Here is a 13,147-nt window from a genome sequence, read left to right as displayed (position 1 = left end):
TGCAATTTTATCCTTAGACATAGAGTTAATTCCACCAGAATACAGGACCATAGACGTGCACATTCTTCTGAGTGCACAATTAACGATAATGCACCATTGGAGAGATCAACAAACCCCGTCTCTACATGAAGTAATAAATACGACTAACACTCACGCAGCGTACGAGATGTTATATGCATCAACCCAAAACAATCATAGTAAAGCCCAAAAAATATGGAAAAATAGGTAGATTGGTACACAATTAAACATAAGACCTAAATGTATCACTTATAAACCATACTGTACTACGAAAGGGAAGTAACTATCAGACTGTGTTTTTCTTCTTTTTTTTTCCTAATTTTTTATTTTGTATTCTTTCATACGTTTATATTTTATAGTTCTTGCTTTTTTCTTTTTCGAACACCAATGTCTTTTTCATATACTACTTAGTCTAACACTAGACGTTATCTAACAATGAAAACAATACAACAACCCCCAAAAGGGGGCTGGGGGTCGCTGCTCTCCTCCTGAGCGCAGTGTGTTCCCAGTTGGGGTGCCTGAGCAGGGGACTGGTGTTCCTCACTCTTGATCTAACAAGATATACTTTATAGATCACCTTTTTTACCTTGGTTTGGTTTACATGTCTATTGTATACAGACTTTGTTATAGAATAATCCTCAAGACTGTGTAATAAGCTGAAGAAGTGCATGTCTGAGTGACTATATTTCTACATGTTTTTTCACTTGTGTTCTGTGAAATATTCAATAAAAAATATTGATTTAAAAAAAAATCTCATAGTATTTGGAGTTCCCTGCACTTTCACATGGGAGCTCAGCCTATATATTTAAAATTGTATATAATAATATAACAAATCTGTACAATTTTATATGGGTTGAGCACTTGTAGTAATACCGCTATATTGGGGTTGATAGGTTATCAGCACCTGTTTTTGATTTAGAATAATTAAGGGTGGGTAGTGGTCCCTATTTATCCACTTCAGCCCTGGAAGATTTGGCTGCTCAATGACCAGAGCATTTTTTGGGATACGGCACTGCGTCGCTTTAACTGACAATTGTGCGGTCGTGCAACGCTGTATCCAAACAAAATTGACGTCCTTTTTTTCCCCACAAATAGAGCTTTCTTTTGGTGGTATTTGATCATCTCTGCTATAAATGAAAAAAGAGCAACAATTTTGAAAAAAACACAATAATTTTTACTTTTTGCTATAATAAATATCCCCATTTAAAAAAAAAAAAAAAGCTAATTGTTTTCTCAGTTTAGGCCGATAATACAAATTATTGGTAATAAAAACGGCAATAAGCGTATATTGATTGGTTTGCGCAAAAGTTATAACGTCTACAAAATAGTAAATAGATTTATGGCATTTTTATTATTATTATTTTTTTACTAGTAATGGCGATAATCTGATTTTTATCGTGACTGTGACATTATGGCGGACACATCGGACACTTTTGACACATTTTTGGGACGATTGACAATTATTCAGCGATCGGTGCTATAAAAATGCACTGATTACTGTATAAATGTCACTGGCATGGAAGGGGTTAACACTAGGGGGGCGATCAAGGGGTTAATTGTGTTCCCTGTGTGTGTTCTAACTGTAGGGGGAGGGGACTGACTATAGGAGATGACAGATCATGGGTTCTAGCTATTAGGAACTCACAACCTCTCTCCTTACAGAACAGAACAGGGATTTGTATGTTTACACACTCATGTCCCTGTTCTGCCTCTTGTGCCTGCGATCACTCTTGACCGGCGGTCATCGTGACCATTGGCCACCAGCATCGGCACCCTTCGGCAGCTCGCGCGCGCCTGCTAACCCACTTAAAGTAGCAGACGATGTATAGCTATGACGGCTTGTGGGATTGTGCCGACCTGCCGCAGTATAATGACGATGGCTGGTCAGTAAGAGGTTAAACAAGTGACAGCTGACTATCCCTCGTGTTCTGATGAAGTTCCGGGTGTATAGGAAGGAAACATGTAAACATCTAAATGCTGGGACACCCCCCTTCCCCACTTGGCTCAGACACCCATTCTCAGGGATATCTAACCCGAGCATCCTATGTACAGACCGGAGAAGTCCATCTGACCGGAGAAGTCCATCTGACCGGAGAAATCATCCAACCTCCTCCCAAGGACTCTGGAGAACCACTATACTATATATTGAAACAGAAATACTGATCAGCACAATCTGAATCTTTATAGTCAAGGAAATTGCCAGCTGGAAAAGCGGTATGTATCGGGAACACACTGACAGATCGATTCCCCTGAATGTAGGTGGAGATCTCTGTACAGTGACCAGAGGGATCTGAGAGTAAATTTACATGAAGAAACACTGAGAAATGTTACCTATAATTGGGAGTGAATAGAATGATCTGCACACTGCGGGAATCCCTTCACATTGCTGAGCTTTACTTCACTTGAATCTGTTGTAATCTCCTATGTACGAGGAATGAATATCTGAGCAGATTGGATGAGTATTGTGCATTTTATGCCGTTTTTCTCCAGTGATGTTATCTCTCCTAGTTCTCAATGTCTACTTACCTGGATTAAGCAGTCAGGACTGAATACAATCATTATTACACTCACATGGAATACGGATGTACAAATATTTGACTGTATCATGATATGTCCAATCCCGTTGTCTGACTGGCAGACTCATGACTCGGGTAGTTTTGTAGATATTATAGAGTGTGGTTCTTATTCTGTACATCTTTCCATGACGGGATAGTGTGACATACAGTGGGGCAAAAAAGTATTTAGTCAGTCATCAATTGTGCAAATTCTCCCACTTAAAAAGATGAGAGAGGCCTGTAATTGTCATCATAGGTATACCTCAACTATGAGAGACAAAATGTGGAAACAAATCCAGACAATCACATTGTCTGATTTTTGAAAGAATTTTTTTGCAAATTATGGTGGAAAATAAGTATTTGGTCAATATCAAAAGTTCATCTCAATACTTTGTTATACATCCTTTGTTGGCAATGACAGAGGTCAAACGTTTTCTGTAAGTCTTCACAAGGTTGTCACACACTGTTGCTGGTATGTTGGCCCATTCCTCCATGCAGATCTCCTCTAGAGCAGTGATGTTTTGGGGCTGTCGCTGGGCAACACAGACTTTCAACTCCCTCCAAAGGTTTTCTATGGGGTTGAGATCTGGAGACTGGCTAGGCCACTCCAGGACCTTGAAATGCTTCTTACGAAGCCACTCCTTCGTTGCCCGGGTGGTGTGTTTGGGATCATTGTCATGCTGAAAGACCCAGCCACGTTTCATCTTCATTGCCCTTGCTGATGGGAGGAGGTTTGCACTCAAAATCTCACGATACATGGCCCCATTCATTCTTTCATGTACACGGATCAGTCGTCCTGTTCCCTTTGCAGAGAAACAGCCCCAAAGCATGATGTTGCCACCCCCATGCTTCACAGTAGGTATGGTGTTCTTTGGTTGCAACTCAGCATTCTCTCTCCTCCAAACACGACGAGTTGTGTTTCCACCAAACAGTTCTACTTTGGTTTCATCTGACCATATGACATTCTCCCAGTCCTCTTCTGGATCATCCAAATACTCTCTAGCAAACCTCAGACGGGCCCGGACATGTACTGGCTTAAGCAGGGGGACATGTCTTGCACTGCAGGATCTGAGTCCCTGGCGGTGTAGTGTGTTACTGATGGTAGCCTTTGTTACGTTGGTCCCAGCTCTCTGCAGGTCATTCAGTAGGTCCCCCCGTGTGGTTCTGGGATTTTTGCTCACCGTTCTTGTGATCATTTTGACCCCACGGGGTGAGATCTTGCGTGGAGCCCCAGATCGAGGGAGATTATCAGTGGTCTTGTATGTCTTCCATTTTCTAATTATTGCTCCCACAGTTGATTTCTTCACACCAAGCTGCTTGCCAAATGACCCCATTTAAGAAAGTAGACACCCCAAGATATTTGCTGAGAGGCATGGTAAGTATTTTGCAGCTCTCATTTGTTTTTGAAAATGAAGAAAGACAAGAAAAAACTTTTTTTTTTTCTTTTTTCAATTTTCAAAACTTTGTGACAAAAAGTGAGGTCTGCAAAATACTCACCAAAATGGGGTCATTTGGGGGGTTTTGTGCCACCTGGGCATTCCATGGCCTCCGAAACTGTGATAGGCAGTGAAGAGTGAAATCAAAAATTTACGCCCTTAGAAAGCCTGAAGGCGGTGCTTGGTTTTCGGGGTCCCGTACGCGGCTAGGCTTCCAAAAAGTCTCACACATGTGGTATCCCCTTACTCAGGAGAAGCAGCAGAATGTATTTTGGGGTGTAATTTCACATATTCCCATGGCATGTTTGAGCAATATATCATTTAGTGACAACTTTGTGCAAAAAAAATAAAAAAAATATTGTCTCATTCCCGCAACTTGTGTCACAATATAAAATATTCCATGGACTCGACATGCCTCTCAGCAAATAGCTTGGGGTGTCTACTTTCCAAAATGGGGTCATTTGGGGGGGTTTGAACTGTCCTGGCATTTTATGCACAACATTTAGAAGCTTATGTCACACATCACCCACTCTTCTAACCACTTGAGGACAAAGCCCTTTCTGACACTTTTTGTTTACATGAAAAAATTATTTTTTTTGCAAGAAAATTACTTTGAACCCCCAAACATGATATATTTTTTTAAAGCAAATGCCCTACAGATTAAAATGGTGGGTGTTTCATTTTTTTTTTTTTCACACAGTATTTGCGCAGCGATTTTTCAAACGCATTTTTTGGGGAAAAAACACATTTTTTTAAATTTAAATGCACTAAAACACACTATATTGCCCAAATGTTTGATGAAATAAAAAAGATAATCTTAAGCCGAGTACATGGATACCAAACATGACATGCTTTACAATTGCGCACAAACGTGCAGTGGCAACAAAATAAATACATTTTTAAAAGCCTTTAAAAGCCTTTACAGGTTACCACTTTAGATTTACAGAGGAGGTCTACTGCTAAAATTACTGCCCTCGATCTGACCTTCGCGGTGATACCTCACATGCATGGTGCAATTGCTGTTTACATTTGACGCCAGACCGACGCTTGTGTTCGCCTTTGCGCGAGAGCGGGGGGGACAGGGGTGCTTTTTTTTTTCTTTCTTTTTTTTTTGCTTTTTTATCTTATTTTTAAACTGTTCCTTTCATTTTTTTTTTTTTTTTTAGCATTTTTATTGTTATCTCAGGGAATGTAAATATTCCCTATGATAGCAATAGGTAGTGACAGGTACTCTTTTTTTGAAAAAATTGGGGTCTATTAGAACCTAGAGCTCTCCTCTGCCCTCAAAGCATCTGACCACACCAAGATCGGTGTGATAAAATGCTTTCCCAATTTCCCAATGGCGCTGTTTACATCCGGCAAAACCTAAGTCATAAAATGCTCGTAGCTTCCGGTTTCTTAGGCCATAGAGATGTTTGGAGCCACTCTGGTCTCTGATCAGCTCTATGGTCAGCTGGCTGAATCACCGGCTGCATTCTCAGGTTCCCTGTGGAGACAGGAGAGCCAGAGAAAAACACGGAAGACGTTGGGGGGGGGAATTCCCTCCCACTGCTTGTAAAAGCAGTCTAGAGGCTAATTAGCCGCTAGGATTGCTTTTACATGAAAGCCGACCGCTGGCTGAAAAGAATGATACCAAGATGATACCTAAACATGCAGGCATCATTCTGGTATAACCACTCAAAGTCGTGAATGGCGTACCTGAAGACAAAAAAATGGTTAACAATAAAACACAGTAAACGGTAAAGTATAAAAAATTGCATACCTGAAAAGCAAACATGATAAAACATAATAACAATAAAACATTGCAGAATAGAATACAGTAAAAAAGAGCAGAACAATAGAGAGAGAATAGAGAGAGAGAGAACAATAAAACGACAACTTTTTTTTAATTATATATATATATATATATATATATATATATATATATATAATTTTTTTTTTTTTTTTACACTTTTTTTGTAACTAACTATAATAACTGTAACCGGTTCCAGGTTCGGGTCTCTCAAAATGCGATGGCATCTTGGGAGACCCTGTGAAAGTGTGCCTAGTCTGTGGAATGCTGTACCCTATGCTAATACTCAACTAGTGAATGGTAGCGTTCAAAACATTCACCAACGCAAAGACCAGGATTGTCAGGACAGGAGGGACAATAATAGCGGGTGTCACGCCTATATCCGCGCTTGCTGCAGACACGACATCTTTTTTGGGGGGTTCGCTGGGTAGGGGTACTCGGGAGGACATAAAAATGCCTCTCATGCAGCCGACTGCATTTGGTTGGGGATGTGAATGGGGGAAGTACGGGCGCTGCAGAAGTGGTGAGTTCCCAATTAGGATTTGCGAATGCAGCAGGAAGGGCATTATGGGCACGACGGGCCTGTGTTTGTCTTTTTGGTGGCAGCGGGACACTACTTGTGCTTGCCACCTCACCAGCTTGAACTGCACTTATGGGACTCGCCACGTCACCAAGTGTTACTGCAGTGCTGGTTTGACTATGACCGGGGTGTACTAGGCCGCTGGTGCTTGCCACTTCACCAAAACGCTACCAAGAAAACTGTTAGCGATCGCAGGGATCAGGCCTGACTCTGCGAATGCTGCAGTTATGTGTTTAGTGTTTTGTAAGTGACAGTGATCGATCGATACTGCACTTGGGTGGGCTGGGCTGGGCTGGGCCGGGCGGAGGGGCAAAACGCAGGTGCTAGCAGGTATCTGGGCTTAAACTGCTAAACTGCTGGGGACGCTAGTATAGATCTGATTGGATCAGATATTGATCCGTTCAGATACTATACCGCTAAGGGAGGCGCATGCTGCATGCGTGGGTGTTAGCGGTACTGGTGCTAATCTGACGCTGCCTGGGGCGATGCATATCACCGCCGGGCGATCAGGGGGCTAAACCTTTATTCGGTAATAAACCGCGGATGCCCTGACAATATAAAAAATAAACGAACTAACCAGCATCACCCGTAACTGTTATACGGTGATCAGTGGTGAAAGGGTTAACTAGGGGGCAATCAAGGGGTTAAAACCTTTATTAGGTAGTATATGGGGGTCCCCGATGCTATAAAACGCTGACGGCGAATCTAAATATTTACCTCCCTAACTAGCGTCACCTGTGACACTAATACAGCGATCAGAAAAATGATCGCTTAGTGACACTGGCGACGGGGGGTGATCAAGGGGTTAAAACTTTATTAGGGGGGTTAGGGGGGTACCCTAGACCTAAAGGGGCTAATACTAACTGCCCAACCACACTGTCACAAACTGACACCATGCAGTAATCAGAAAAAAAAAAAACTGCTTGGTGCAGTGTGACAGGGGGGTGGAGGGGTGATTGGGGGTGATCGGGGGGTAAAGGGGGGTGTAAAGTGTGTCTGGCATGTTCTACTGTGTAGTGTTGGTGTAACTCACTCAGATGTTTTTTCTCCTCGGCGCCGGAATGGAAAATACCGAGCTGAGGAGAGATGACATCATTTCCTCTGCCTCTGTGTACTATACAGAGGCAGAGGAAATGATGGCTGTGAGCGATCGCGAGGGGGGGCCACGAATGAATGGCCTCCCCCTCACCTCCGATCGCCGGGGGACAAAGGTTGACCGCCTCGGGCACTGGGGGGTTTGATCGGACCCCCCCCGCCCACGGGAGGCAGATCAAGTACAGGTACGTGATTCTGCCTGCCCGTGCCATTCTGCCGACGTATATCAGCGTGAGGCGGTCGGCAAGTGGTTAAAGAAGAAGATACAGGTCTGTGAGAGCCAGAAATCTTGCGTGTTTGTAGGAGACCAAATACTTATTTTCCACCATAATTTGCAAATAAATTCTTTCAAAAATCAGACAATGTGATTGTCTGGATTTGTTTCCACATTTTGTCTCTCATAGTTGAGGTCTACCTATGATGACAATTACAGGCCTCTCTCATCTTTTTTAAGTGGGAGAACTTGCACAATTGGTGGCTGACTTAATACTTTTTTGCCCCACAGACATACACGGCTCCGCTTTAGGAACGAGCTGCAGGGATCCAGTTTTAGCTGGTTTTGAGCCACCATATAGGAATTAAGGGGGTGCTTTGTATTGGGGGAGGGTGGGCTTGTCTATTGTGGGGTTTTTACACTTTTTTTGGCCCTCAGTCTCATGAGGGGTACTTTTGCCCTACATAGTGTGTCTGGTTTTAAGAGGAATATTTTTGGGGAGGGTTGGAGTATATTGGGGGGGGGGGGTCATTGTGCTAATAAATTGTTGTACATCTCTTTTTATTTCTTGTTTGTTGGTATAATATATTACTGATTACACCCCCGATATTTATTCGGTGAGCTCTGCATATTCATATTAGGTGGGATTCCCATTTATTCCAGATTTGTTCCATGTAAAATCCCCAAAAAGTCGTACATTTGTCTGAATCTTTAAGACTTTGCTGCGACTTCTGAGGCTTCTTTACCCCTCACCTCTCCTCCCTGGTCATCCTCGCTGCCTAAAATCTTCCTCCCAACACATCCCCGTCACACCTGAGCGTAGCGGAAACCCACATTCCCACTTCCATTATTTGTGTATTTTTCATGTGTAAGCACACATTGTGTATAGGGAGCCCATTCACTGAAATGTTCTGCCCTACATGCAACAAACACCCCAAAGTAGATCAAGAATCTTCTCAGTCATGGAGCGTCATGCATCTTGGCAGCAAAACATGCGTCTGATAACTGTGATTGGGGTGTCGTTAACAATTAGCCGACATTCATATCTGTGTGTTTCCGAATACGAGGCGACCCACACAGAAAATGTGCGCTTTTTCATACGTCTAAAAAATGCACAGCAACGCACGCCACACATGCACAGATGTAAATGAATGGTATCGCAAAAGCAATGCTCCTTGCTGTGCGTTTTTGAAACATACAACAAAGCGCATGTATTCTTGCGGTCTGCCATGCATTCAAAATGTGCAGAAGGAAATGAATAATAACACAAGTGTGACGCACATTGTCGCACATTTATGAAACGCACAGCAAAGCATGGATTTTCTTGCAGGTTGCTTTGCAGTTGGAAATGTACAGATGTGAATGCATGGAAACGTATTTACAACTGACGGCAACCCGCAAGAAAACGCATGCTTTGCTGCGTGTTTTGTGTGGCAATGCGCATCACACTTGTGTTACCATTCATCTGCATCTTCATGTTTTTGAACGTCAATTGTCTGCAGAAGTGGGCGGAGATGGGAATGTCTGGACTGCATTTTATATCTGGAAAGAAAGTGGTGTTCCAGGATTTTCCAGAAACTGAATGGAGACCCCTGTGTAGGAAGGCCGGAGACCCCGTATACATATCAGGGGCCTCCTTTAAGTTTTGTCTGGAGTGTGACTTCAAAGACCACTCATAGCCAGCAATGAGAAGTCCTCATCAGGTCCAGTATGAGACTGTAGAGCCAGAGGGAAGGCAGCCATGTGGAAGGGAAATGTTGGGTGTTACATTGTTATTCTTGGTGTCAGAGGTCATACATTCTTGGTGCTAATTATTATCTCATTATTGGCTTTTAGATTTAAGTGGTGTACTATTTCCAGTAAAGATTGTCCAGGAGAGGACAAAGCAGAAGAAGAAGATTCCTCCTCTTCAGGATATAAATGGAAGTCTGATTCTCTTTCCTTTCTGATGAACCCGGAGAGTAAAATTCAGGAATTATGGTAAGAGAAATGTGTGATCTGCAGTGATGGGGAAATGTGACGTCTTGTGATTGTTCCCGTCTCTCGGTGTTTCCTTCTATCTCTGGGTGTCCTCCATCCTCACCCATGTAGAATCTTCCATCACCTGTCCTCTTCTCATGTCTTCTCCTCTCTCTGAGGGAATCTTTCTCTTTGTAATCTCATCCATGGGATTTGGGGTTCCCCTTATAGTAGAACAGTGACCAGGCTATGTACATATGGAATGACCCTCCATATTCCTAACAAGCAGGAAATAGGATGGAATAGACCCCCTTAGGACTCGCTCACACGTCTGATGATTATGTAGAAGGAAGCAATGCTCAATAACACTTCTATGACATTTATGATGTGTCTTCATTGTGTTTATGAAGCTCTGAAAACACTAGAAGAATGCTGGAGAAATGTGCGGGGGAGGGGTTGCTCTTCTAGTGGGAGGAGCCTAAAGGGGAAGTGATGTAGAGGAAATGATCTCCTCTGATATGTGGATTTCGGATATATTACAATAATTCTATAAAATGAAAACCAGCCGCCATGTCATCATACTCACTATCGCTCTCCTGCCCCCTGGAGGACAGATTTCCCGGTCTGAGGATAATACCCGCTTGGTGACTTGTTACCAGACCTGTTTTATTTGTATGTGTCACAATAGCTGGGATACTCGGGTCATTAATAGTTTATTAATAATAACATGTAATATATCCTCACATAGAATCACAATATATCCATGTAAGAATGCACAGAGCGGCAGGCGACCCTCCTCTCCTTCATAACAGTATAGTAGCGGCTCTTCTAGTGTTTCTGACAGGCGTGATGACATCTCCACCTTACACGTTACGTCCTAGGCGGGGCTTCATCATGTATATTTGTGTTGTTTGTTTAAAATGTGTACATATTAACCACTTCAGCCCCGGAAGGATTTACCCCCTTCCTGAACAGAGCACTTTTTACAATTTGGCACTGCGTCGCTTTAAATGCTAATTGCGCGGTAATGCAATGCTGTACCCAAACAAAATTTGCGTCCTTTTCTTCCCAGAAATAGAGCTTTCTTTTGATGGTATTTGATCACCTCTGCGGTTTTTATTTTTTGCGCTATAAACGGAAAAATACCGAAAATTTTGAAAAAAAACAATATTTTCTACCTTTTGTTATAAAAAAAAAAATCCAATAAACTCAATTTTAGTCATACATTTAGTCCAAAATGTATTCAGCCACATGTCTTTGGTAATAAAAATGTCAATAAGCGTATATTTATTGGTTTGCGCAAAAGTTATAGCGTCTACAAACTAGGGTACATTTTCTGGAATTTACACAGCTTTTAGTTTATGACTGCCTATGTCATTTCTTGAGGTGCTAAAATGTCAGGGCAGTACAAACCCCCCCCCCAAAATGACCCCATTTTGGAAAGTAGACACCCCAAGGAAATTGCTGAGAGGCATGTTGAGCCCATTGAATATTAATTTTTTTGTCCCAAGTGATTGAATAATGCCAAAAAAAAAAATTACAAAAAGTTGTCACTAAATGATCTATTGCTCACACAGGCCATGGGCATATGTGGAATTGCACCCCAAAATACATTCAGCTGCTTCTCCTGAGTACGGGGATTCCACATTTGTGGGACTTTTTCTGAGCCTAGCCGTGTACGGGGCCCCGAAAACCAATCACTGCCTTCAGGAGTTCTAAGGGCGTAAATTTTTGATTTCACTCCTCACTACCTATCACAGTTTTGAAGGCCATAAAATGCCAGGACAGTTCAACCCCCCCCCAAATGACCCCATTTTGGAAAGTAGACACCCCAAGATATTTGCTGAGAGGCATGTCGAGTCCATGGAATATTTTATATTTTGCCACAAGTTGCGGTAAAATGACAAACTTTTTTTTTTTTTTGCACAAAGTTGTCACTAAATGATACATTGCTCAAACATGCCATGGGAATATGTGAAATTAGACCCCAAAATACATTCTTCTGCTTCTCCTGAGTACGGGGATACCACATGTGTGGGACTTTTTGAGGGCCTAGCTGCGTTTCGGGGTCCCGAAAACCAAGCACCGCTTTCAGGATTTCTAAGGGCGTAAATTTTTGATTTCACTCCTCACTACCTATCACAGTTTCCAAGGCCATAAAATGCCAAGATGGCACAACCCCCCCAAATGACCCCATTTTGGAAAGTAGACACCCCAAGCTATTTGCTGAGAGGCATGGTGAATATTTAGCAGCTCTCATTTGTTTTTGAAAATGAAGAAAGACAAGAATTTTTTTTTTTTCAATTTTCAAAACTTTGTGACAAAAAGCGAGGTCTGCAAAATACTCACTATACCTCTCAGAAAATAGCTTGGGGTGTCTACTTTCCAAAATAGGGTCATTTGGGGGGGGGGGGTGTGCCACCTGGGCATTCCATGGCCTCCAAAACTGTGATAGGCAGTGAAGAGTGAAATCAAAAATTTACACCCTTAGAAATCCTGAAGGCGGTGATTGGTTTTCGGGGCCCCTACGCGGCTAGGCTCCCAAAAAGTCTCACACATGTGGTATCTCCATACTCAGGAGAAGCAACTGAATGTGTTTTGGGGTGTAATTTCACATATTCCCATGGCATGTTTGAGCAATATATCATTTAGTGACAACTTTGGGCAAAAATGAAATAAAAAATTGTCTTTTTCCTGCAACTTGTGTCACAATATAAAATATTCAATTGACTCAACATGCCTCTCAGCAAATAGCTTGGGGTGTCTACTTTCCAAAATGGGGTCATTTGGGGGGGGTTTGAACTGTCCTGGCATTTTATGCACAACATTTAGAAGCTTATGTCACACATCACCCACTCTTCTAACCACTTGAAGACAAAAACAAAGCCCTTTCTGACACTTTTTGTTTACATGAAAAAAATATTTTTTTGCAAGAAAATTACTCTGAACCCCCAAACATTATATATTTTTTAAAGCAAATGCCCTACAGATTAAAATGGTGGGTGTTTCTTTTCTTTTTTTCACACAGTATTTGCGCAGCGATTTTTCAAACTCATTTTTGGGGGAAAAAACACACTTTTTTAAATTTTAATGCACTAAAACAAACTATATTGCCCAAATGTTTGATGAAATAAAAAAGATGATCTTAGGCTGAGTACATGGATACCAAACATGACATGCTTTAAAATTGCGCACAAACGTGCAGTAGCGACAAACTACATACATTTGTAAAAGCCTTTAAAAGCCTTTACAGGTTACCACTTTAGATTTACAGAGGAGGTCTACTGCTAAAATTACTGCCCTCGATCTGACCTTCGCGGTGATACCTCACATGCATGGTGCAATTACTGTTTACAGACCAACGCTTGCGTTTGCTTTTGGGCGAGAGCAGAGGGGGACAGGGGTGCTTTTTTTTAATTATTATTTTTTTGCTTTTTTATCTTATTTTTAAACTGTTCCTTTCATTTTTATTTTTTTTAATCATTTTTATTGTTATGC

General features: G+C 41.9%; 1 protein-coding gene across 3 annotated transcripts in view; it reads left to right on the top strand.

Annotated features, from left to right (window-relative positions):
* Positions 1-13,147, top strand: part of LOC141133851 (NACHT, LRR and PYD domains-containing protein 3-like) — a 166,514-nt gene that overhangs the window by 101,735 nt on the left and 51,632 nt on the right. For all 3 annotated transcript variants that reach the window (XM_073623433.1, XM_073623431.1, XM_073623432.1), the window contains exon 5: positions 9,527-9,670. In XM_073623433.1, coding sequence (XP_073479534.1) covers positions 9,527-9,670 — 144 coding nt within the window. The remainder of the gene's footprint in view (positions 1-9,526; positions 9,671-13,147) is intronic.

The sequence above is a fragment of the Aquarana catesbeiana genome, linkage group LG03 (genome assembly GCF_042186555.1).
Source record: "Aquarana catesbeiana isolate 2022-GZ linkage group LG03, ASM4218655v1, whole genome shotgun sequence".
NCBI lineage: Eukaryota > Metazoa > Chordata > Amphibia > Anura > Ranidae > Aquarana > Aquarana catesbeiana.
This window is presented reverse-complemented; position numbering and strand designations above follow the sequence as displayed.